The 26,071-nt window shown below is 36.2% G+C and overlaps 4 protein-coding genes across 6 annotated transcripts in view; 2 read left to right on the forward strand and 2 right to left on the reverse strand.

Annotated features, from left to right (window-relative positions):
* Positions 1–4,094, forward strand: part of mino (glycerol-3-phosphate acyltransferase mino) — a 77,892-nt gene extending 73,798 nt beyond the window's left edge. For all 3 annotated transcript variants that reach the window (XM_069506850.1, XM_069506848.1, XM_069506847.1), the window contains one exon: positions 346–4,094. In XM_069506850.1, the coding sequence (XP_069362951.1) occupies positions 346–539 (194 nt within the window). In that variant the 3' untranslated portion in view covers positions 540–4,094. The remainder of the gene's footprint in view (positions 1–345) is intronic.
* A 6,798-nt stretch (positions 4,095–10,892) lies between these two features.
* On the reverse strand, positions 10,893–15,701 carry LOC117993708 (uncharacterized). The gene is made up of 3 exons (XM_069506776.1): positions 15,535–15,701; positions 13,480–14,113; positions 10,893–12,443 (listed from the first exon to the last, which is right to left on the reverse strand). The coding sequence occupies exons 2-3, from the start codon at positions 14,104–14,106 to the stop codon at positions 12,231–12,233; spliced, it is 840 nt and encodes a 279-aa protein (XP_069362877.1). The 5' UTR covers positions 14,107–14,113; positions 15,535–15,701; the 3' UTR covers positions 10,893–12,230.
* Positions 15,702–15,863: 162 nt separating this feature from the next.
* mRpL35 (mitochondrial ribosomal protein L35) lies at positions 15,864–16,741 on the forward strand. Its single transcript, XM_034981520.2, has 2 exons — positions 15,864–16,008; positions 16,160–16,741. Exons 1-2 carry the CDS (start codon positions 15,987–15,989, stop codon positions 16,669–16,671), a joined length of 534 nt encoding a protein of 177 aa, XP_034837411.1. The 5' UTR covers positions 15,864–15,986; the 3' UTR covers positions 16,672–16,741.
* Positions 16,742–17,610: 869 nt separating this feature from the next.
* LOC117993703 (cGMP-specific 3',5'-cyclic phosphodiesterase-like) overlaps positions 17,611–26,071 on the reverse strand; it is a 74,886-nt gene continuing 66,425 nt past the window's right edge. Inside the window, exons 17-20 of the mRNA XM_034981515.2 lie at positions 25,647–25,824; positions 23,220–23,354; positions 22,195–22,230; positions 17,611–21,948 (exon numbers count right to left, since the gene is read on the reverse strand). Coding sequence (XP_034837406.1) covers positions 22,212–22,230; positions 23,220–23,354; positions 25,647–25,824 — 332 coding nt within the window. The 3' untranslated portion in view covers positions 17,611–21,948; positions 22,195–22,211. The remainder of the gene's footprint in view (positions 21,949–22,194; positions 22,231–23,219; positions 23,355–25,646; positions 25,825–26,071) is intronic.

Here is a 26,071-nt window from a genome sequence, read left to right on the forward strand (position 1 = left end):
TAGAGAGAGAGCAATAGCCACAAAGCAAAATAAGAAGAAGAAGAGAGACAGCAAATGAACTGTCGCGTTGCTGTCGCTACTGCAACGTTTTACGTACAGTTTAGTTACTAAACTGCCCTTAGTATAAAAGTCCGACCACGTCCGTTCGGTACCCTCATTCCGCACATGGTCTTGATTACGTGACTTTTGAGTCCACCAATCACAACAAAGCATTCTCCCCTGTCCCCCGCAAACAAGTTACGATTTTTTTTTTCATGCAAAACCTTGTAAATATGCTAACTCTTGAGGTTGAATTCTCTGTGGATGACGGTGATCTAGTATTTAAATAAAAAATATGTCTTTCAGGTGAAGCGGTATCAACAGACGCGATACGAAACTGCCTGCGACTTTTACGCCAATGGGGCGTCATAGAGATGTACACAGACAAACGAGAGAGAAGGATCAAGGTGTGTCCGCCCTATGATAACGAGGATGCCATGCAAAATGTGTGTGCGAACATTTACCAGTTCAACATGACCTCACCCTGCTGTGAGAAGTGACCTGTGACCTCTGGTCATCGTCAATGACCAAGTGTGCCCAAAGTGTGACCAAAAATGTGATTTGTAAAAAAAGTGACTAAATAGTGTAGTGGGTTGTGTGAAAAGTGAGAAAGTGCTAATGTAGTGAGGCGTCTTTCTGCGTATATTTAAATACTGGCCTTTGTTGTTTAAACCTACAGTGCTGGGCCGAAAGTAATGTACATCGGTCTTTAGAATGACTTTTCGGCTTTGTAGAGCGTTGTCTCTGGGACTCATACCTATATAACATTTTGTCGGTCTCAACGACACGAGACAGTGCTCTACAAAACTGCTATCTTCTTCTAAAGGTCGATGTAGGATGAAGATGTACTTTACTCACCTACAGTACTTGTGAAGCAGACTCGTGCTATCTCGCTCATAAAATAGGGATGATGTGTACTAGTCAAATCAGCAACTTTTTATCAAAATGCTCGCTTAGTAAGGGAGCATATCAAATACATAGATGTGACGTCATAAACATTTAACGCAATTTGACGTACTTTTTTTAGTTAAATCGATAATTTAAAATGGTTAGCAAACTTAAAACTAGCAGCGGGTGTGGATTTTACGAATTTTAAAAGATCCTCTATTTAATCAATGCTAACAAATTATTTATTTTTAACATAGGCATCATCCCAATTCGCGTGTACAAAACAAACCGCATAGGTACCAACCAATAGCGGACGGACGAGGCTGAGAAATTTTCGCGCCAATCAAAAATAAGATTTCTGCGCAGGTACATCGGCGTAACTTATAAAATTAGTAGTAGTAGATAGTACTGTACTAATTACAACTCTTTTAGAATTGGATAGGGTCAATATTTGAATGTCCGTAGCAAGATGCTTCCTTCGCGTGTGAACTCGAGGGCCACGACTTTTGGCGATGTGATAAAAGACGCGGGGCGTCAACAAAGCCGGAATCATACTTTTAACATGACTTTAAAAGTATGGTTTCGACCTAATAGTTTCGTCGCAGAGTTTGCTGCTTTATACGTATCCATAATTTATTTGTTTTCGTCGCTGAAAGCAGTCAGGTCGTGGCCTGAACATGTGTATTAGAATACACTAGGGACTCACTTCAATTCTGTAAGACTGGTGGTCGAAAAGACAAAAAGTCTTCAGTGTGTAGAAGCCCTTATTGTCAAATTGGGATGAGTGTGATGGAGCCTGTAGTTTTTTTATTAGTTTATAAGTTGACTAAGCTAAATGGCATTGTAGTAACAAAGTATACTCTGCACAGATATAAGGAAAATTGATTAAATTAGAGGTTTCACTGTAGATTCTGAAAATATTTTGTTATCTATTATTCGGACTATTCCTTTCGTGTATAATTTATTAATAAAGTAGATATTTATGTTTATATGAAAATAAATAATATTTTGCATTATGAAATCTTTAACGGCATATCCACACTTGCGCGCACGCACGAATCATGCACGCACATAGAGCATCGTAAGAACATGCACGCGCTCACAGACACAGTGATACGTCCAATGCCCATATGTGTTCGATGCGCATTGTGTGTAGGGTACGTGCGCGTGCGCAGGTGTGGATCCACCCTATTGACATACTAGTAATTTTTTTTTTTTTTTGGAATGATTTAAGATCTTTTGTGTTAAAAATCAATTTTCCTTATATTTGGTATGTTGAGTATAGCAGCTAAAGGTGGCTAGGCTGGTAAATAGTTCTCGTATATCTATAAATATTTATAAAACCTTTCGCAAAACAGAAAACAATTTTTATTCTCTACTAGTGTTGCAACATGTCTTTGTATGAACGATTCGAACGCCACCTATTGTATGTTGATGGTACTATGTCAGAACCTTCCCACAAGTCCCAACAACAAATCTACAGTTTCATCGCAATAGATGAATGATATAGAAATGCATAAGAAACATTTATTAATATTTTTATGCATATAGACTGTAACTAGTTATGTTTCTTTGAAAAAAGTTTAAAAAAACATAATATGCGATACTTCTGTGTTACCATACAGTTAAAAGGAAACCCCATAATAATATTAAAATTATGTTGATTTTTTAAAATCCATTGGTAAAGAATCTATCGCTTGTATACTATATCAGTAACTGTGATTATTTTTGTGAAATTAATACAAAATCAATGCTGGTTTCTATATGTTGAATCTCAAAAATATTGCATTTATTATAACATAGTACCATACATTTTTGATGACGCATTGTATTGATTTTGTTTTTAAAATCATAAAATAATTATTGTGATTCGGTTTAAAGATAAACACAGTAAATCTAGCGGGTTAGCACGGAAGGTGTGGCTGGCATTTCGACAATCGCAATTCTAATAATATATATATATTTTTTAATTGACTGACTTATGTTATTATTGCGATTACGATTTCAGCCAATTAGAGTTTATTGCAATCGTTACACTGTTTGTGCTAGGCCTACTAATTTTCAGAATGGCAACGGTAAAAATATCAAACTAGCGACACGACAAAAAGTCTTAGCTGATGACGGCGAGTTGTCTTGTGTGTTGTCTGTCTTATTTTGTAGGACGTGCGGCAACGTTTTGTTTAATACTTTATTTAGGATAGTATGAAGAAAACCAACTAAAGAGAATGCCGTCAATGTGGGTAACTTTAGAATAGAAGTTGAACTGTCAGTAGAATAGAATTCCAGTAGTTGCGAATTTTCACCTCGATTCAAATTCTCAAATCAAGAGTTAAAGAAATCTTTTGATTGAAGAATTCTCTATCTTAAAATAATATAGTTCCAAATATTAATATTATAAAAGCAAAAGTGTGTGTCTGTCTGCTAGTTTTTCATGACCCAACAGTTTAACCGATTTTGATGAAATTTGGTACTATCCCGGAAAATCAAAGAGTTCAATGAGGTTTTAAAAAACGCGGTCGAAGTTCCAAATAAATGAAACACTCTGTATATGAACAGCTGGCTGTGTTATAATTTAATCATGTAAGTTACCCTGTAACCAAGTTATGAGTTATGACATTGTACCCCAGACTGCTGTGAATTGACCCAAGTTGTGATCTAGTTTAAGATTAAAACACATTTGTTTACAATCTGTTTTGTAATAAAGTTCTAACCATAGCCTGCTGCGGTACCTGTCATCTATACTAATATTATAAAAGTGAAAATTTGTTTGTTTGTCCTTCCTTCACGCCCTAACTAAGCAACCAATCGACTTGATATTTGGCATAGATATAGTTGAAAGGGCGGAGAGTAAGATTGGCTACTTTTTATCCCAGAAAATCAAAGAGTTCCCACAGGATTTTTAAAAAACCACGCGAAGTCGCCGGCGTCGGGTGTACGGGGTGTCCCCCCGATTGCCATCTCAACCTGTCGCATACTATACTTGTTTTGCGCACATTTTTCCAAATATATATGACAGATATTTTAAGCAGCATGTGGTATTTTTTTTTGTATCTTAAAGTACATTTATACGTTTTTTGTATCGTAAAGTACATTTATCTATCTATTAGCCAAAAGCTGAAAGGATGTCAAGTTTATTGTCGAGAGATGAATAAAATAAAATTTGCATATTTTTTGTTTCATTTCTACAATTCCTTCTACACAATAATTATATGCATGGTGGATATCATACGCAGCCGATTTTCTCAACATGAGAGATATTTTTAAGCATGAAACTATTATAGTGGTAGGCATTAAAACTGTATAGGTACCATAATATCCCAGTTCGAGAAGGCCCTAAGTAGGTACATTTTTTCTGTTTTGGAATTTTCGCACATGGACTTTTGATTTAAAAAGAAAAATCACCATGATCCAAACTTCATAGTCACTGATCGTTCTTCCCTGCGTTGGGGACAACACGCAGAGAAACTTTCAGCTTTTATAAAATAAGTAATAACGAAGGTCTGGCACGCGCTGGCTCTTAGTCTATTAGCACTTTTTTTTTAATTTATAGACGTGCGGGGCGTTTTGCTTTGTATTTTTTTTGCATGAGTAAATAAAAATCTTTTTTCATATTAAAATAATTTTATTGATTGAATAACATAACACATACGTCTTAGTAAAATTCAAAATTAACCATAGGTACGAGAAAAAGTAACCAATATTATATGAATTCTTATTTTTAAAGTGAAATAAAAAAAGACAAAAACAAAAAGACACACAAAGAAATTATCATCAAAATAAGTACTAATTCTTAAATTATTACTTTCTATATCGATGAGACTGATGAATTAAGTTGATATCAGACAGTTCACTTTTTATTCATTTGTCTTTCATTCAGCATCTTTCACTTTTAAACCGACTTCAAAAAAAGGAGGTTATCAATTCGACTGTATGTTTTATTTTTAACGTGCAATTATGTATGTCAATCGAGGCGGCTATTTGACCAGCTTGTCATTTAACCGGCTTGCCCGCTTAGTAGGTAATTTATTTCCATTCACAGCAGGGTTCGAATTACCGGTATTCTTTGGCGCTACCAAAATATCGTTATGTTAATAATTAACGTTAAAAAGTAACGATTAAAATAACTATAGCCACAGATCCATTCACGTTATCTATAATTTACCATAATAATTATTATACTGGCAAAAGTAACATTAGTTTTATCGATAGTACGCGACAGGTCGAGATATCAATCGGTGTGGGGACGCCCCGCACATCTGCACAGCCCCCACACTAAGCCGGCGCGGGATAGCGCGGGTGTGTGTTCCCCCGCCTTATACCGCGATTGCCATTTCGACCTGTCGCGTACTTACATTGTCTACCTAACGATGCCATGCACAAAATAGCATTTTCTATCGAAGCGCATTTAAAGTGGCAATAAATATATAATGTTAAATCATATTGGTAGCTATGTATAGTGCTACTATTAACGTTACTTTTTTAACTTTAACATAATGGAATGTTTTGGTAGTTATAACGATAAAAAAAATTGAAAAAATTGAATTACAATTTTTTTCAATATTATCATATCAAAAACTTTAAAGCTAAAATCAATTAGGTATATGGAATTACAATTTTTTTTTAATAATTATCATATCAAAAACTTAACGCTAAAATCAATTGTATGGAATAACAATTTTGTTTTTAATATTATCATATCAAAAACTTAAAAGCTAAAATCACATTTAATGATCCGAATTCCGAGATCACATATATATTTTTAATCATATCAGTTCCTATACCTACATAATTTTTGGTTTTACATTTTTTTAAACAAGTTAAGAAAAATTAATACTTACTTTAAACAAAAACCAATAATTTTATCTATGTATGTACTTATTAAAAACTACAATAAAATCGAAACTCAAAGTAACAACTAAGTAACAACAATATTATTGTATTGATGTGCCTCCGGAAAACATACAGCATTTATGTATGAAGAAGCAATTATGTACTCACCGCATATATGCGCGCTTCATCCATAAACATGTATATTCCTATGCAATAATGTAGTTTACCTTACCGGATATAGGGGCGCTAGTGTCTCACCCAGCAAGGCAGTGAGCCGCTGCCATCTTGGATGTCATAGCGTTGTGTACTTTCGCCGCGTGCGCGTCGAATCTAAAATTATATCGTTAATCCGTCTTCCTTTGCAAAAAAATTATTTTCAATAAGTGCAATAAATGTGATAATACGGTGATCATGATATATATTTTCTTATTATTTCGTAATATTACCGTGGGGACATTTTGGTTGGACCCCACGTGCGCGAACAATGTCGATAGGCTACGTAAGCTAATCGATCTGGTGTTTCGCGCTTATTGGTGCCTGAGAGGGCTCTTGAAAAAGGGGATACCTCGACATCCAGCAGCGATTCAAGCAACGAGCAGGATTGAGAGTGACTCCCGAGAGAAACGGCGAGAAATTACCAGGTAACGATCGATCCTCGGATCGATGCGTTATACAACCAGGTGAGTTTTCTTACATATCTTATAATGCATTTACCATATTGTGTATCTAATGCAAATGAGATGCTAATTGAGAAACCAAATTAAACAAATGGCGATTTGGTTGACGAACGTGTCGACACCGACACCGAAATCTAAATCTGGATCTAGGTTTCTTTAATACAAATTTTGGCGAGGAAAAGTCCCAATGGTTACCTATAATCGGTTATTGAATCTATTTATTTTATGTACAAAGTTAATTGAGTGCAATTTAAATTTTACGCCAGTGAATCGAATGATAACATTTTATCTCGCCCACGTGGCGAGATGTTGGTTATAACAAGACATTGGTTAAATTGCTCATTTAAAGGGGTTTCGTAAACTGAAAATAACGGAGAACTGTACTCACTAAACAATAGCTAACACTTATTTGGCCCCACTGAGGACATCATGGCCGTTACCACCAATGCTTTATTATACCAAACAGAACTCAGTTAAGAATCCAGATACCCCCTTTAATAAATGACTGAAACATTCAGATGATAAAGTCGCCCTTTGGTCTAAGTATCTCCTGCATTTTTATTCTTTTGAATATAATGATTAGCAATAAAGATGGTTAAATAAATAAATAACATTCAGCAAATCATCTTTGTCTTAAAAATTATCAGAACAAACTTTACAAATTGTTTGGGTAACAGGCGAATGTATGGCATAATATATTATGTAATAAGGCGCAGGAGATGAATATCAGACAGAATTTTCATGGAGATGTTTATTTTAAATACTCTAAGGAAATTTTGGATACGGTATTTGCATATGTCAAAAGTGAATGGTTTCTCAGTGATGGCTGAATGGAGGGTCTTCCACTGGAAGCCTCTCGGACCTCACATATCTGATATGTGAGGTCCGCACCCTTTGTTAGTTTTGGGTGTGATAACCATTTTAAATTATTGATTAAGCTGGAAAAGTACGTCAAATCATTGTGACGTCACATGCCAGTGTTTCATGGGGCCTCGCGTGCTGAGCGTGTGTTTTAACGCTTTATAGGATACTGATTTGACTAGTTGTCAAATACCGGATTGGCTTTTAACAATAGTGACGAGGTTCTTTTTGGATAAAGCAACACTCACTGCGTTTATGCAATCCCCTGGTGGCCCATATTTATAAATATTACAGCTATAAATGCCTACAATCGAAAAACCTATCCAACACAATATGTTACAGGTTATGTAATGACATTCTAATATCGTTGGCAAGCTTTTGGTGCAAACAGTTTTTGTAAATGTCAATTACGGTATTTCGAATACCCTAATACAAGAAACTACCCCCGGTAATGCCCACAAAACAAATAATGCAACATGCAACCTGGTCACCTGTCACGACTTAAATGACACAAGAATTACTGGACCAAAACTAGTAGAAGTGGTTCACAAGGAAATGCCCAGTTTTATCTCCGAGCTTTTTCTGCGGAAGGAAAACGTTGGATCGATGCGTCTGATTTTCGACCCTCGAGAACGAAACAAATTTGTGAAACAAAACTATCCCGTCTGATTTGTCATACCGGTTCGTAGCTTTCTACAACAAAAGTTGGACAACCTGTCTAATTTTTGGTTCTGGCGGCAGCGCCCCACCTGTAACATGCTCGGTTGCGGAAACCTTGCATGCGAAGGAATGTCGAGTGCTAGTCTACCTAGACGACTTCCTTCTGGTCAATCAAGACCAATCCAAGTTATGTCTTCAGGCTGCGGAAGCCGTGAGACACTTGGAACTTCTGGGCTGGCAATTCTGGTCAACTAAGACCAATCCAGGTTATTCCTTCACGCTGCGGAAGCGTGAGGTCCTTGGAACTTCGGGGCAGGGGGATCAATTACCAAAAGCCAACGTCCATACCATGTTGAAGACACCGGTTCTCGTCCGATCACCGAAGTTAAGCAACATCGGGATCAATTACTAAAAGTCAATTCTAACACTCACACAAGACCTACAATACCTGGGTATTCGTTGGCAGACTATAAGAAAATTCAATGTTCTTGCCCATAATAAAGAGTAAAAAACTATCAACGAGACCTTTGAGAGAATTATTACTGAAAATATCTGAAATCACTCTTCACGAAATGCAACGGTTGCTAGGACAGTCAGACTTCGCCAGTTTAGTAACTCCCAGAAGCAGACTACATTCTGATCAGATCCAAATACGCCTCAAACGTTTCGATAATATGTTTTAGACTGCTGAATCCACAATCGTGGAACAGGGAATGACATGGCGGCGCGGAACCACATGTCTCAGGCTGCCAATATGTACACCTAAAACCTGCCATCCACTGCTTGGCGAATAATGCCTCTGATTGGCTTTTAGTGCCCAATTAAACGGGAAATTAATGCCAGAAACTTGGTGAGTGCATCAAAAATGATAGCACAGCAATAGAAGGAACTTTATGCAGTTATAGTGGCAATTGAAGACAGCACAAGAACTCTGTAAAAATCGCAAGTCTTAGTTCAATCGAACACTCATTCGTTCACTCACTCGTTCGTTCTAACGTTCATTTTAATGAACAAAGTCGTGGGTTTTACTGATTCTAACAATCGAACTCCCGCACATAACAGATTACATTATTGGCTCAAGGCTGTCACGAGGAAAACCTCCCACAGAGTGTCATCTTTTCCCTCAAGCGCCGTCCGAGATCGATTTGGTTGCAGCACAACAGATTACTGTAGTAGGGAATAAAGATGGTGTGATGTCTTTATCGACTGCAAAGATTGATCAGCAAGTTATAGATGCTTTCAACAGGTCATTGAGACATCAATTTAGCATGGGTGTTTTCTTCTCCAAACTAATTGCCAAAAGTACTGACTTACTTGAACAAGTGCAGCTGGGGTGTACTTAAATGTGGCACGTGAAAGACCTTTGGGCTTCAAGATTTGAAAGCAGAGCTCAAATGAACTATAGAACCTATCAGGGACTCTGATAGATGTCACGACATTACAGTGTCCACCAGACATTTACACGGAAGCTGAAAAAATTGAGGATGGGTGCCCAAATAAAGGAGTAGTCTATACGAGAAGTAAAGAACAGGTGCTTGTTGGAAGCAATTTTTGTCCTACCTACCTACCAGACATCAAAAATGGTTAAACTGGTGCGAAACTTGGTGGCGGTTAACTTTCTATGATCCACATGTGGACACTAGGCAATTATTGACGTGGCTAAACTCAAAATTACTAAACCATTTATCATACAGGACCTTAAGGTAGAGCTCAAGCGCTAACTACAGAAGCTCTCATTTAAGCACACACTTCCCGAGATATCTAGACGAACCTATATGGACAATTGTTGCCCTGGAACGAAGGGTTGACAACTGAAAGTCTGTGTCACCGGGAAAAATATATTATATACTTTATTTGGCCCAAAGACTGACACTCACTCTTAACATAAATACGGATGGACACTTTCAAAACATAATAGTATAACAGAAAACATAATTCTCTATTAATGTACTAGTATACTACAGTAGTACTACATATGTATGTCTTTGACACAGGAAAATAGGTCAAGCAGAATGAAGTTAAGAATTTAAATATATTGTAATCTTTTTATCACCAACTGTAATGAAACTGAAGCCGCATCACGTACTGTAATAGATCACTGGAACAGTTCAGTTCTTAAGCAATGTGGCAGCATTCCTGTATCCCCAGGGATTCATCAGTGGATCAACAGTAGTTTCTTTGGGGACAGATAACCAATCAATGGACGATATACTCGTATCTCGTGGTAACTAGAGATTACCAGACACTCTTGTTGAAATCATTATTGCCCGGAGGAGATCTCAAAATAACTGAAGCTTATTTTTCAATATAATCATTATATGGTCCGGTTTGAGTTTTAGTAATCCTTATCAAAATTACAGACATAAATCATTTAAATTGTTTGTCTTTTAGACATTATATTTTAACTTATTAACCCTGGTTAGAAATAACAATAACTTTAATAGGTGACAATGAATGAAGGGGACGTGGTTATATGATCTAACTTAACGATTAATATTTTTGTTATTCAATTGACAGATTAACTCCCTTTGATTCATCATAGCGTTGTGGGTAATACATTTCACCAGCAGATAACAAACACGTCTTCATACATAAATGCTGTATGTTTTCCGGAGGCACATCAATATGGCGGTTTTACATTACAATAAAACCGATATTATGTGCCGAGAGGGAAAACATACAGCATTGCAGGAACTTCTTCCTGGTGAAGACTATGACATCCAAGATGGCAGCGGCTCACTGCCTTGCTGGGTGAGACACTAGCGCCCCTATATCCGGTAAGGTAAACTACATTATTGCATAGGAATATACATGTTTATGGATGAAGCGCGCATATATGCGGTGAGTACATAATTGCTTCTTCATACATAAATGCTGTATGTTTTCCCTCTCGGCACATAATATCGGTTTTATTGTAATGTAAAACCGCCATATTATGAGTACAAAATCACTTTTCACGCGCCATTTTAACTTTGTGACAGTTGTCATGTCAAAAGTACGATTTTAGTCCTTATTTTATAGGTTAACCCAATGAGTAAACAATAACTTTCCTAGGTCATCGGGTTAACCATGGGTGAATTGTACTTTTGACATGATAGTTAACTCATATAGTTAAAATGGCGCGTGATAAGTCATTTTGTATGGATATCTATGCTCATATTTTGTCAATTAGTTACTATATTCAATGGTTACAAGAAAATGAGAACAATGGTAGGTAAGTCTAATGACAAGAAAATTATAAAACTTAAAAAACACAAGAAAAATACTTAAAAAACTATTAGATAAACTCAGCAACTAGGTAACTTAAAAATATCTCGTTAGCAACCTAAGATAAAAGATTAAAGTTTTTGCAATGTTTTTGTAAAGATAATAAGCAAACATTAATATCAAAAACATCTATGACAACAAATAATAAACTTTGATTAGCATTCATATTAAAACTCTTAAAGAATTTAAAATATCAACTCCCTATAACAAATTCGAAACGACCATTGGTGCTAGATTTCTTAACTTAATTAATCGACGGATCTAACGGTTGAAATTAATAATAATAATCAATCTATCTGTAATAATATGTCGATAAGTTACTTAGCGTATTTTGTCAAAAATTGTTTTGGATTCTGACATGACGTTATATTGTTGCTATAGATAGATTATTAATATTATTATTTATTAAATTCGGCTGTAAAAATAGTGCAGTCCACATTATTAAAGGGATAAAAACATAGTAAAGGTAATAGTTATTGGGTTATTAGATAGATATAGAAATTAATAATAAGTAGAAGTATAAATTAAAATAAATTACTTATTAGTCCATACATTAGATGGTAGTAGAACATAATAATAATTCTGTATGAAAAAAGGTATGGCACTGCAAATAGACCCGTCATTTTAGTTTAGAGACTTTATCTGTAATCTATCGATAAGTTACTTAGCAATGTTGTTATTTTTCAAAAAATAACCTACACTTTTTGACAAGTAATAACACTGCTAACTTATCAACAGATTAAAGATAGATTGCTATATACGCCCGTTTTACATAAATAAATTTAATTATACTTAATTAAAATAAAATAATTAAGTATTAATAATTTAATTTCTTATTAATAAAAATAATTATTTATTAGTTACGGGCGTGAATAAGCACCATTTTCTTTTACAATTTAAATAGTAATTAAAAGTAAAATTAAATCAACCAAACTCAAGCAATGTTTACGTTATAGAGAGTTTTTTTAATATTACAATATCAAAATTTAAATCAACAATTGTGGGAACCTACATGAATAAATTCCTCATTCCTCTCATAACTAAACGACGAAAAGCTTCTTCGCGTCGATGTTCTATAATATCCGGCATATGGCTGTTAAGTCGGCTTCTAGCAAACCCTTTTGTTGCGATGTGGCCGACAGAACTCAGATGATTTTTCAGATCCTTAATACTGCCTTCAATGAAGTTGCAAAACCCACAATGATACACCCCCGGTCGCACCTAAAAATAACAATGTACAGTAAGTTGTACCAGGCTTGTTGCGGATGCCAATTTATTGACATCCGCGGATGCGGATGCGGTTGCGGATGTCTGAATTAATGCGAACGTTCCGCATTTGTGGAAGCGGATGAGAATATCTGTAACACACTGTTGGGTATCCCGCCCACTTTCTCTGTAAATCGTTACTTGTTGCGATTAGTCAGTTAGCGAACGAAGATCTCGCGCGAGACACGCGCCACTCTGGCACCGCCCACTCTCGTAATAATTCGTAATATATGGCCAAACCCTTCTCATTGAGAGGAGACCCGTTCTCAGTAGTGAGCCGGCGATGGGTTGATTGATCATGATGATGATGATGATGTACGTACATGTGGTGTCAAGTAAAAAGAGCTCTAGACACATATTATCATCATCATCATCATCAACACATCGCGGGCTCACTACTGAGCACTTGTCTCCTCTCAGAATAAGAAGGGTTTGGCCATAGTCCCCCAAAGGTATGTGAAGCCTGCCAATCTGCACTTTGCCAGCGTGGCAGACGTCTAACCTTGTCATAGTTCATCACAAAGAGTGGGCTGGCGAAGGCTTGATGATGATGATGATAATGAAATTTAGAGCTATTCTTTATAGGGGACATTGAAAGGGATAGCAATGCATATGGATTTGTCATTCTAGTTAAATTTAGGGACTATGTGCAACAATTATCCACACAGTATAGTTTGAGCCTCGATAGTTCAACGGTTAAAGGAGCGGACTGAAAACCGAAAAGTCGCCGGTTCACGCCCCACCCGTTGCACTATTGTAGTACCTACTCCTAGCACAAGCTTTACGCTTATTGGAGGGTAGAGGGGAATATTAGTCAACATGATAAACTTGGCTAGTATTCTTTAAAAAAAAAAAAAACAAAAGCTGCTGTATTCGGGTGGAGCAGGACTGTGGTGTGTGAAAGATCACAAGAGACCTACGTTCAGAGGTGGACGTCTATCGGTTGATGATGATGATGATAGTTAAGACAGCTTTAATAAAATACACTTACCTCTCTCACAAACTCAGTATCAAATGCGATGAGGACAGAAGCAGTTTGTTTGCCTCGCTCGTGTTGCCACATCTCTATATGACGTCCTACTTCACTAGGATGCATTGAGACCTCACATGTATGACATTTCATGGTAGCACCGTGCTTCCTTATTGTCTCAAAACTTGCGAGGGGCAAACAAAACTTGTCATTGATCACAATTTCTTGCATTAAGAAATCCTCTATTACAGTTTTAGAGGTAATGAATTCACTCTGAGGAACCTTTGGAAAGACAACTTTGGTGATTCCGGCGACTTTGTCTTTATGAGTTTGTTCTGCGACATGCTCTTTGAGTCTTTTAAATGATGATGAGATTTTGGCATCGCAAACTTTACAGTATGTGTTATTGCGTTTGTATCTCAGATGATTTTGTTTGGCAAATGTCAAAACATTGTTTAAGGCTTCATCCGGTGCTACAACAGCGTTGCTTGCATCACCTCCATCGTCTACCATCTTACAATCAGTTCCTGTATTTGCTATGGCACTTGTTGTAGTCTCATCAGATAATTTCTGATCAGTTTTAGTTTTATCCTTTATTTTTCCATCTCCATTTCCCTTGATACTTCGTTTATTTTCATTTGATGCCATGTTGAAGCTGTAAATAAAAATAAAATTGGCAGTCAGTGCAGTGGAGACTGCAGATAGGAGTGAAAACTTAAAACTATGAAAAAAATTAGGAGCTGTTAGGAGGTACCTACTCTGACTACCAAAAGAATACTTGACTAATTGCAAAAATGGGGCAAAACGAGAGGTGGAAATCTAGAGTGATATGAAATAGTTTCACATCATTTATTTGTTTTTAAGCCGTTTAATTTTTGATTTATGATGAAAAATGTCTGCTCCTTCCCTCTCTTATCTCCGAATTTCACAAAGTCAAAAATCTGGAAATAATAATTATGAGAGTTGATAGAAGTTTATATTAACCTTTTTATGTAGGTAAGCTTTAAAAACTTTACTTTAAAACAAAAGAATCCTCTAACTAAGTATGACAATAATATGTGCTATATAATTATAGCCGTTTTTAAGAAGCTGGTCAGCTATAGCTATAGGTAATTTCTAAAATGCTTGATTCCATACAACACACAACTATAGCGCTGCTCCTCTGATGTAAAAACCTTGAACCTCGTGCAGTGGGTGATTTACCAATCATCTAGCTGATTCTTATGACTCCATCTGCATGTATTTAGGTTTTAAAAATCCTTTGGCAACTCTTCAATTCTCCATGACAAAAAGTAGCTTATGTCACTGTCCAGATCTTTAACTAGCCTAAATCCATGCAAAAAATCACGTCGAATCGTTGCGGTGTAGAAAGACGAGCCAACACACACCACACAAACACGTCGCATTTTATATGGGCAAGTGATTTCGTGGTATGAAAAGCGCGATGGTGAGGATGCAATGTCTGTACTCCGTACCATCGCGCTTTTGGTTCGTCAATCTTTCTCCTCCGCGATAAGAAAGCCACGAACACATACTCTCTTGCAGACCAGAGCGCCAGCGCTCTTTTTACCTGACGCAAACTAAACGCCATCAAATTCACACAGTTCCTAAAACTACATAGAACGATTGGCAATCTATGTTGCCATTCGTCCACGCATTGATATGTATGCGCCGCAAGGGCAATGCCAGCAGCAGCAGCTACCTACTTTGCCTTCTGCTCTATCCTCGCCTTGAAAATATGTACGACAAAAGCAAAACTACGTACGTACCTACCTACCTATAGAGAGAAAGCCAGCGCATTCGAAGGTCTGGCATGCGCAGGCTCTTAGTCCACTAGGTGTCTAGTGAACCAAAGTTCTTTTTTTAAGTCTACTTTCCAAGTAGGTACCTATTAGGTAGGTACCCACTTTAGCATATATACAAGTAAATTTAAGTTCGATGCTAAGTCTTCTTAAACTTAAATCGACAAAATATTCTAGGTAGTTAGGTACCTACGTCATAAAACCTAATTTACTCAGCAAATTTTTCAACTAGGTAGTTAGGTAGGTACATGATCTTATTTTATTTTTAGCTTACCGACTTTTTGAGCAACAAACAGCACACTATTGAAAACAGACGAATAACTAAACAGTAAACTTTTTACTATTTTCTTTGTCTTTTACATAAATTTACTTTTAACTATCATCTAACTACGGTCCACGATCAACAGCAATCTAACGAGAATCTTAACTTTTCTGCCAATTTAACTGACACTGAAGTCGGAAACGGAAATTAAAAAAAAGTAGCCGTTTTCCCCCTAAAGACTTCTTTCCATAGAGTAAAGTAATACATTGGAAACTTCTTTCATTCAGTGTGACCTACTCTACTACTTCCAAATTCTTTGGAAAAGGCTCTCTTGGCACTTGAATGACATTGACAGGTTGGCTGTTGGAGAACAATGGCAAACTATGCAAAGTGCAAACCTTACAACTTTTTTCAATGACATTTCTCGAATCTCGTGAAATTGATTAAAAAAATAATATGTAAAAATGTTTCGTTGTGCACTAACTGGTAAATAAATACAATTTTCTTTGCTTTATGAAACTTTAAGCGAATTTAATACATAAGTTATTCTTTAACATTATCTTAGTCTGTTTTAATTTTGTGAGTTTACGGCTTACGCAGTCTCAGTTTGAGGTTATATTTATGTATTCTTTTTCAGCTATCCGGACCATACGACCTATTTTGTTCCAAAATTATGCTGCCAGGATTCTTTATGATCAACCAAGAACTTTCTCTGCACTGAATACAAGAATAAATTCAAATGTTTACACTGGTTGTACAGACTCTAACTTATCTTTGGTAAACAACAAGCAAGTTTTAGATGTATCTAACAACATAATAATCCCAACCAGAGCAGTAACTAAGTTCAGTTTGAAAAAAGGGAAAAGAAAGACGGTTAAAGCAGTTGTAAAAAGATTCTTTAGGCTACACTGGGGCGCCTGGATCAGGACAAAAATTGGTAGACATAAGAAGTTATGGAAAAAATCTCAGGCACAGAAAAGACGTTTACGTCAACATGTATTTGTTAACTCTACTCAGACTGTGTTATTGGACAAAATGGTTACCAAGTATTGGAAGAGACCCAAGTACTATGTGGATGATCCATATGAACCATATCACACAAGGGAAGAGTATCATATTACAAGAAGGAAGCCCCGAGAGACATACTAGACTGCTGTGTGATATGTCCATCATATTGTTAATTTATGTTAGTTAATAAAGTGTAATTTAGAATTTGGTATTTGCCTGTGTCAAAAATTTATTATTTCTCAGTGATTATTAAAGAGAGGGTCTTCCAAAATATGTAAAATCTACACCCTTTGTTAGTTTTAAGTGTAATAACCGTTTTAAATTATCGATTAAACTAAAAAAAGCATGTCAAATGATTGTGATGTCACATTTCAGTATTTCATAGTAGCTCACATACTAAGCGTGCGTTTTGACTTTAGATAAAAAGTTAATGAATTTATCTCATTTATCTACTTTATTTTTACTTTTCTATATTCAATTAACCAAGGTCTTGTGGTTTTTTTTCTACTACAAGTTAGTCAACTGTGATCACATCTTGTGGTAAGTGATCGCATTCTAAGATGGAAGCGGGGTAATCTGGTATGGCAGTTTTTATTAAAGCCATGCTAATCGGTTTCTAACTTTCTATACAGCATTGGACAGGAAAGCTAAATTGCTTAGTGGCATGACTTTGCCGATAATGTAATTAGAGCTCGGTCTGTTACGCGATCCCATACAAACGATAGAGCCAAAAATCTTAGTGGCCGTTAACCATTTTGATTCACAAACATGTTTTCAAAAAACATTTGAAATTAAATTCGAAAATGTTTCCAAAAAGAAAACAGTTTGGTTTGTGACTCATCAGTTAGAGTATAGAATTACATAACGGAGAACCCTGTACTAACTTCATTCCTCGGATAAGGTATAACCATGGCCAAAGCCTCCCCAGATCAGACCTAAGCTAAACTAGAATTTATAAATTGAATCAGCCAGGAATAGAACTTAGGATCAAGGCAATTAGATATTCTAGATCTGAGCTACTTTTAAAATAGTTTCGTATTTTGGTAGAAAGGTAGGTTTGTTAAATTAAGAAAGACCAAATATGAAATTAATAAATAGTCATTTATTTAAATACAAGTTTTAAAATCAATAAAACAAACATGTTGGTAAAGTCTTAAAAACTATAGTAGATAATATAGTTAAATATAATATTCAAAATCAAAAACTCTTGTCATTAGTGAAATAAATAGAATATTATTAAAAATAATTGTCTCCTTAGTTTTTTTATTATTGCACAGTAAAATTTCTTCATAAGCAAATTGGACGAAAGGCTCGAACTTTTAAATTTTGTAATTTTGTCAGTTTCAACAAATGCTTAGTGTAGAAAGGCATTAAGGAGCCACTCCACAGACGAGAGAATCGCAACGAGTACGTCCTACTATCACACGAGTAGATATTATAGACCAGAGGGGAAGCTTCACACTAGCTCACGCACACCACGACCGTTCCGTTTGCGCCCAGTTCGATGGCAAACGGAGCGTCCGTGACACGTTGTGGTGTGCGTGAGCTGCGCTATGAGTGAGTGTACCTACAGCCAGCCGCTAGTATGAAGCTTCTCCTCTGGTCTATATATCTACTCGTATGCTACTATCGTCGGATAATCTCCACAATCCTAATTCTAATATTATGATAAATGTGAAAGTGTGGATGTTTGGATGTTTGTTACTCAATCACGCAAAAACAGCTGGAAGGATTTGGATAAAATTTGGAATGGAGATAGATTATACCCTGGATTAACACATAGGCTACTTTTTATCCTAGAAAATCAAAGAGTTCAAGAGTTCAAAATCAAAGATTTTGTAAAATGTACATCCACGCGGACGAAGTCGCGGGCATCAGCTAGTACAACGATAATTTCGCCACAGTGTGTCGTCGCAATGAAACGGTACGAGACCGCAACGGGTCGCCGCGTGACGTAACCGCAACGCCTCGTTGGAACTTGGACCGTGGCGGTATCACCGCGAGACTAGATGGTATCGTCGACGACGCGCGACGTTATACAGGTTATACTCATCCAGATCCACTCATATCGCCTGTGGGATGGCGCCTTAGGTAGAGATCTAGACTTTGCTTAGACTTAATGACAGAGTTAAAACGAGACAGATGTATATCTCTCCCATAAATCTGTCTCGATTTGTTTGCATAATCGCATGAGCCTTGTAAAAAATAACAGCTTAAGTTAAATAAATCGACTAGCATCATAATACTTGCTGCTTAATAATAAAATAGTATTAATACAAATCAATTGACCAACTTAATTGAAATATTCTGTAGCATAAATTCCTAGATTTTGACTCGATATAATTTTAAGTAAGCCTAGCACCAAAGTTCGACAGCCATAGTGTGACAATCGCAGTCACTTGTAATTGGCTGACACTTACTATTGATTTGATTGCATATCGCAGAAAGAATGAAGTAAATTCAGCAAACTACAAGAACTACGATTGTCGCAACGTAATAATCATTACTTTCGTGCTAGCCCCCTGAAGAGGTTTTTTATATTACAAATACATAACATTCATAATGTTTGTACTAGGGTTGTAACGAAGACTAAAAAAACTATTTTTTGAACACGTCATCAAAATGAAAGCAACTGACGGTTAGCTAGGTACCTACAGTGCGACAAGGCTATCTTGGCGCGTGGCAAAAATCAGAACTAACGTTGCCCTCAAGGGTCCCCTTTGTTCTTGTTTGAATATTCTAAGCCTTTGTTCTAACAGCGCCCCCCTGTCAATGCCATTCAAGTGCCAAAAGAGCCTTGTCGCACTATACGTGTTTTTGTGAAAACCTACTGTTCATATTTTAAACTATCTAAATAAAAATATATAAATTGAACATTTATGTTTAATAAAACTCTTAATAATAAAATATATCAAATAGATACATACTTAAATAATATAAAATTCGTAACAACCCAGGTTTGTTCATAATTCAATAGCTGGTAACTTAACAATTTCAAGTGGTAATAGGTACATCGCAACATGATAATATATCATGTAACCAACTGTTAGATACTATGTTTCAAACGAGAAGAACATCAGCGAGATAAGTAGGTAGGTTCGTAACTCGTAGGTATATCAAACTTATACCAGCAGAAACAAAAAATTTCCAACAATAAGTCCCGCAAATTACTAATGCGCGTGACCGCCATTTTAGTGACGTCAGCGCTAGACTGAAGTTACAAGCTAATTGTATATTTTTATTTCAGCTGACGTCAAAATGACGTCATTTCGATGTTAATAACACATGGTATCAGCGCAATAGCAATTTGCGGGACTTATACCTATAGTATGTCAGAGTTCATCTTATTTGAAAGGCATAGTAATGTGGCTGTCTTAATTTTAGTACATAATACTAATTGTATCATAAATAAATAAATAATAATAGGTAACTACAACTAACTGTTAACGTGATCATTTATATTGATTTCAAGTAAATAGTTATTGCGAATAAATTCATAACTGATTCAAATATGTATGAATCAGTTTTAGACACATATTGCGTTAAAATAAAATTTACTTATGTATATAAATTATCAAAATAAAGAAATTAATTTATTCATCACATTGTTGGAAAGTGTTTGGTTCTTTCATGCCTTAGCACCTACCTACCCTATTCAAATGGTAATAGGTTGGTAAGGTAGACACAGTCTGACATAGTCTGCTAACTTCATTCACAGAAGTAAGGTACCTACCCTAATAATTTTAATAATAACAATAATAACAATAATGAATTATATAAACAGGGACCATGAAACACTTCCTATTAGCTTTTGAAAAGCGTATGTTTATTTGTTATTACCAACATAAAAGAATATTATTACAAAAAATGTGATGAAAAAGTTAAACCAAATTCCATATTACCATTGGAAAAAAACAGTTAAAAACAGAGTTTTTTTTGTTCAGATGACAACAGTTTAGTACAACTTTAATGAAGAAATCCTTCGGGCCCCCACATCAATACGATTCGCGCGCGGGCAAATTTACCGGTTTTGGATCTAACATTGCCCATTAGCGCAAAATAGACAGGTAACACTTTTTATTGAAATATGACGATGACATCACTAGTCACATAATACAGAATATTTTAAAATAGATATCTCGTGAAGTAATACTAGAATCACAGTCTATATTTAAATACGTAAACATTTATCTAAGAGTAGTTTTACAGGAAATCATTTTCACGTCAAAACGACGTATAGATAAAATAGCTGTAGTTTATTTACATTGTGAAAATAGTAGGTAAGTTATCTTTAGAAATAACATCCTCGACCCTTAGTACAAACTTTGTTCATCTCAATATTGTTGATAGATTTTGTGTATCGAAACTAAAATGTCAGAGTAAAATGAATTTAAATTTTCTAGGATTTAAGTCCTTTTTTCAGTATTACCTACTATTATTTTTAAGTGTGCACTGAAAGTGTGGACGAACACGAGCTTTAAAGTAATATAGTTTACACTCATTTTACTTTGACATTAAGTAAGTATAGTATTTCGATACTCAAATCAATCCTAAGCGCTCATCTGATTCCGAAGTAGGTACCTACCCCTTTAAAATCACTATTTTCTTAACGCAAATAAACTACAATCAAGATAGTTAACTTTCTAAAATTTCGCCTGATCGAGAAAAGCTGTTTAGTTTATCTAAATATAGGTACCTATATCAGTTAAGAGGAAATATTTATTGCTTAATAAGCTCCGTTTCGTTGAACAAAGTTTCAAGTAAAGTTTAGTTTATAAATTAATAATGATTATAAAATTGCCCACTTTAATTTTTTTTTCATAAATAATATTTTAATAGACGCGAAAATACCACAATTTGTACCGTACAGTGTGTACACGCGGCATAAATTGCTGATTTTATTACAATATAGGTCTTACACTTAAAAACTTGCTTCAAGCAATTGAGCGGAAAAATGAATTGTGCTAAAAATACTTGTGGAAAAATGAAATAAAACTACGTGGGTAAGTACTGGATAGTATATCTCAATAATTATATTTTTCTCAACCAGACGATAAAAAATCTACTTTATTACTACTAAGTAGGTCCGTTCTAATAGTAGATAATCTAATAACCTCGAAGAAACAACACTAGGTAAGAAAGTCACTCATTCAACGCGTTTTCCTTCTGTAGACCTAGCACTAAAGTTGGACTGCAGTGTGACAAACGCAATCAATTCTGATTGGCTCACACTCTCTCACTGTTGGCTAGAATGCACAGTTTAAGCGAAAATGCCATTAGAATCAGTCAATTAGTTACAACGATTGCAATGGTCGCAAGGTGAAAATCACAACTTCTGTGTTAGTCTCCCGATTCGTTTAGTTGATTGATTTGGACGGTTTTACTCTGTCCTGTTTATCTGTACTGCTCTGGCTACTCCTGAAACAAGTAAACATTTAAGTTATGTTTTCATTAAAGCTCCTAATTTCATTCAGAACATGGTAATCAAACATCGGCAATTCAAAACTTTGTGGCAATTTTAAAAATATTGATTATTTATTATTATCGATAAAACTGCTGGAACATGGTAACTTTGCCCAGATGCTCTATTTGAACCCTGCATACTTAGCGAGCTAAGCCCGTAACATAGATTTCGTCAATTATTACTCATTAATTTAAACTTACCAGTTGAAACTTAACCGTCACAACATATGGCATAACCTGAAAACAAAAACAAATATTATAAGAACACTACCATGAATAATTTGACTCGACAATGCAATCAGCAGTACAGTGGCGTCTCCAACATAAGACATTGAGTTAATGTTTGTGTAATAACATAAAATTAGGAATGTATTGGCTGGCTGCACATTGACAAGAGCTGTTAGAGATAGGTATTCGCTGCTCCATTAACTTGTGCAACTTCTCAACCGCATGCCACATTGGGAGCGAAGCGAAAGGAAAATAAGTTCGTTTCACTTCGCTCATGTCGCTACCGCGTCTTCTCATACCGCGAACTACAGAGCTAACTAAGCCAGCGATTCGTACCTTACATAGAGCAGAAACCAAGAGGAGTTGGCCTAAGCAACTGTGCACTGTGATTTTCAACTAGGTCCTGACGTCATCACTGTGGGCGGGGCCTTAGTTAGTATGCTGTCTGCGTTCGTCAGGTTCACATATATTGAGACTCGTATTATCGGTGTGTTTTCGCGTTTTTAAGAACAAAAGGATGAAGTGTTGTGTTTTATCGTGTCAAAGTTATTCAGACAGACGTTCTGATGCTATGAATGGTATCACATTTCATTTGTAAGTAATTTTATACGTAATTATTAAATTGTTTCTACACTTATTGACATCTAGTGTGAGATAGCTGAACTATGTAGTGACATCAATATATCGATGTTAGGTCGCTAAGCGAGTAGTTTTGCTACTAACCCGCAGATGGAAAATTGAGAAGTGGGCGGCGTTCCACAACCCCTCACCCCGCAAAATGTCACTCGATATTTCATAGGGAAATCTTAATACAACATCTCCTCTTTGTTTCTGCTCTATGGTACCTTAGTAAGCGAGCGAAACGGACTTGGTTCCGTTTCGCTTCGCTCCCAATGTGGCCTACGCTTTAGACGTGAACGCTAGCTGAATTCGTGGTTTGGAGCCAATAAACACAACATGGAAGATCTTCGTCCTAGTATGACACGTGTTTCACGCACCGTCCTTTATGTTTCTGCTTGTGCGGTAGCGGCGTCGGGTCCTGCGGCGTCGTCGGCAGGCTGTGATCGCGCGTCGTCGGCTTCGCTGTCAGTGGATCTTTCTCTTCGCGAGAGCTTGGCGCCGCGTAGAGGGATCTGAAGGAAACTTTAGGTTCACTCGGATTATATGACTGCCAGAGTCCTTACTGTTCGTGGGTGAAACTGGCGACTTTATGGACCAGGAGCAAATGTAAACAAACGAACTTTTGCACTCCTACTGAACATTAATGTCGTGATTTAAAATGACCAATTCTACAAAAGAAAAATTAAATAATACTGAGATTGTTCCCTTGGACCTTAAATTTTTATTTTTATGAGTATCTATAATTTTTTTTCATAACCAAAATGTAACTTATTCCTGTATTATATTTGGTCGTGATTATTAATATAGCGATATAACCTGAACGAAGGTGACCAAGTTAGACTCATGGCAAGTGAGACAGATAAGCCCAGAAATAAGTTCGAATGCAAAGTTGCACGCTTTTTATAAATATTTCCATTCTATTTATCGAGCTAAATTGTGCCAATCGTGTTTTGACGCTCGTAATTCACTAAAGAATATCTTTAATTTTTATAATATCTATACTTCTATACTAATATTATAAATGCGAAAGTGTGTCTGTCTGTCTGCTAGCTTTTCACGGCTCAACCGTTCAACCGATTTTGACGTAATTTGGTACAGAGGTAGCTTGCAACCCGGGGAAGGACATAGGCTACTTTTTATCCCGGAAAATTTTAGAGTTCCCACAGGATTTTTAAAAACCTAAATCCACGCGTACGAAGTCGCGGGCATCAGCTAGTTAAAAATAAATAAACAAATTTGTAGTTTTTGAGGCCAAAACTTGATTTTCTTGACATGTGTCTTTTGGGACGCATTTCACCTTAATGTCCAACATGCCACGGGTGCTGTGACTTTCGTGCCTTGGCAAAGTTGCCCGACTGGCAATATTGTCGGCATCAATCCACTGGGCAGCAGAGCTGTGTTATGCCCAATCTCACCAACGTCCCATAAGATTTAAGGGACCCCTAAGCATATTTAGGGGCCAGTTAGGGGATCGTTTCTGTTTCACCAGTTTTTAAGAGTCCCTTACTGACTAAACGGTCTCCTAAATTTAGGAGGTGGATAATTGGTCCCATAAACCTTCACATAAGTAAAAGTTACTTAAAGAAGGCATGATGGACACTGATTTATTTGATTTCCTTGATAATTTAGATAGGATTGATACTATATACTTCATACTAATACATAATAATGCGAAAATGCGTCTGTCTGTCTGTCTGCTAGTTTTTCATGGCCCATCCATTCAACCGATTTGGACGAAATTTGGTACAGAGATAACTATTTCGATGAAATAGATTTTTTCGAAGATAGAGGTTATTTATATTAACAATAATTATTATATTTGTTGGGGGAAAATGATAGATATTTTTTTGGGATTTCCTGATAATAGGTAAGTTTTTTATATGTCTAACCAATTTTATATAATATTGAATGAAATAGGTATTGTAATAAATAACAACTCTGTAAAATAAACTTAAATCCAAATTAAAACTAAAAAAAAAACACACATACCTACTATTGAAGCTACGAAATAAAAGCATAAAAGGTTAGGTAGGTAGTTTATTGCTCACCTAACGGTAAATTTTGAATGGTTTGAAGTCTGTTTGGTGCTAACTGCTAACTAAAAGGTACTTATTTTATTTATTGGAGATACTTAATAAAATATAATACAAAATGCGCGGTAAATAGAGTACTCGTAGTACGTGACAGGTCGAGATGGCAATGGGGTCTGAGGCGGGGGGACGCCCCGCACACCCGTACAGCCCCCATGCTGGCCTGGTGCGGGAAACCACGGGTGACGTGTGGGTGTGCGGGACGTCCCCCCGCCTCATACCCCGATTGCCATCTCGACCTGTCACGTACTACAAGTACTCTATTTAATTAAATTCGCAATATATACCAAAGCAGTCAAAGCACAGATACTAAAAATATGATGTTTTATTGTATATTCACACAAAATGATAATATGTATCGGTCAAAATACAAAAGAAATATTTCTCCGTCAAAATAATACATGAATTACGTATTTTTTCTATAAAAATTAATCATTTCCGATACAACCGGTAACAACAACTCTGTATCATTCACTATCGTCGTAAAAAATCTGTCACATACGAAGGAGTCCCATAGTAAGAGGCCTGTTGCGCTCGTGAAAACAAATTTTAGTTGTGGGTTGATTTAGGGGACCTTTTAGCTTAGCGGTCATCTAACTATGTGATTGTTTAGGGGATGTTCGTGAAATCGGGCATTAGTGTCTTTAATTTCACTTAAATGGAATAAGTTAAATGTACCTATCTGTTTAAAAACAAGATAAATAGCACATTTACCTAGTAAGTTTACTCCTAGCAGGCCGCGAAGTGACACTCCCGCTTTTCCCTCGTCTGAGCGAATGGAAGTATGGCTTGATTGGCTTAACGACCGCCACGCTGGTAGTCTCGGACACCGGCCTCGCGCAGTTCAGCGTTGTCACTGTGAACTCCACATCCTTGATGGGTTCCTTTGATGCTGCAATATATGTTGGAAAATGAATGTATCCATTCTTATTTTGAACGCATTCTTGCCATAGACAAGCTTAATACAAATGACATTTTACTTTTTGGTTCGGTCTCTGTCTTGTCTCTGGCCGTCATCGATTACACCTCAGAACAAGGACTGTTAGAAGTAGCCCTATTGTGACACTTACTGTTAGAGCGAGATAGCTAAATACATTTAAGCTCTTGTTAGAACAGCACAAAATGATTATGTTTTGTCC

This window comes from Maniola hyperantus, chromosome 24, assembly GCF_902806685.2.
Source record: "Maniola hyperantus chromosome 24, iAphHyp1.2, whole genome shotgun sequence".
Lineage (NCBI taxonomy): Eukaryota > Metazoa > Arthropoda > Insecta > Lepidoptera > Nymphalidae > Maniola > Maniola hyperantus.

Excerpts from the sequence above, each read along its gene's own strand:
- LOC117993708 (XM_069506776.1), bottom strand. The coding sequence starts at position 14,106 with ATGGCATCAAATGAAAATAAACGAAGTATCAAGGGAAATGGAGATGGA. Across the intron at positions 12,444-13,479 it reads ATACTGAGTTTGTGAGAGAG|GTGCGACCGGGGGTGTATCA; the intron begins GTAAGTGTATTT and ends TGTTATTTTTAG.
- mRpL35 (XM_034981520.2), top strand. The coding sequence starts at position 15,987 with ATGTTTCGTTGTGCACTAACTG. Across the intron at positions 16,009-16,159 it reads GTTTCGTTGTGCACTAACTG|CTATCCGGACCATACGACCT; the intron begins GTAAATAAATAC and ends ATTCTTTTTCAG.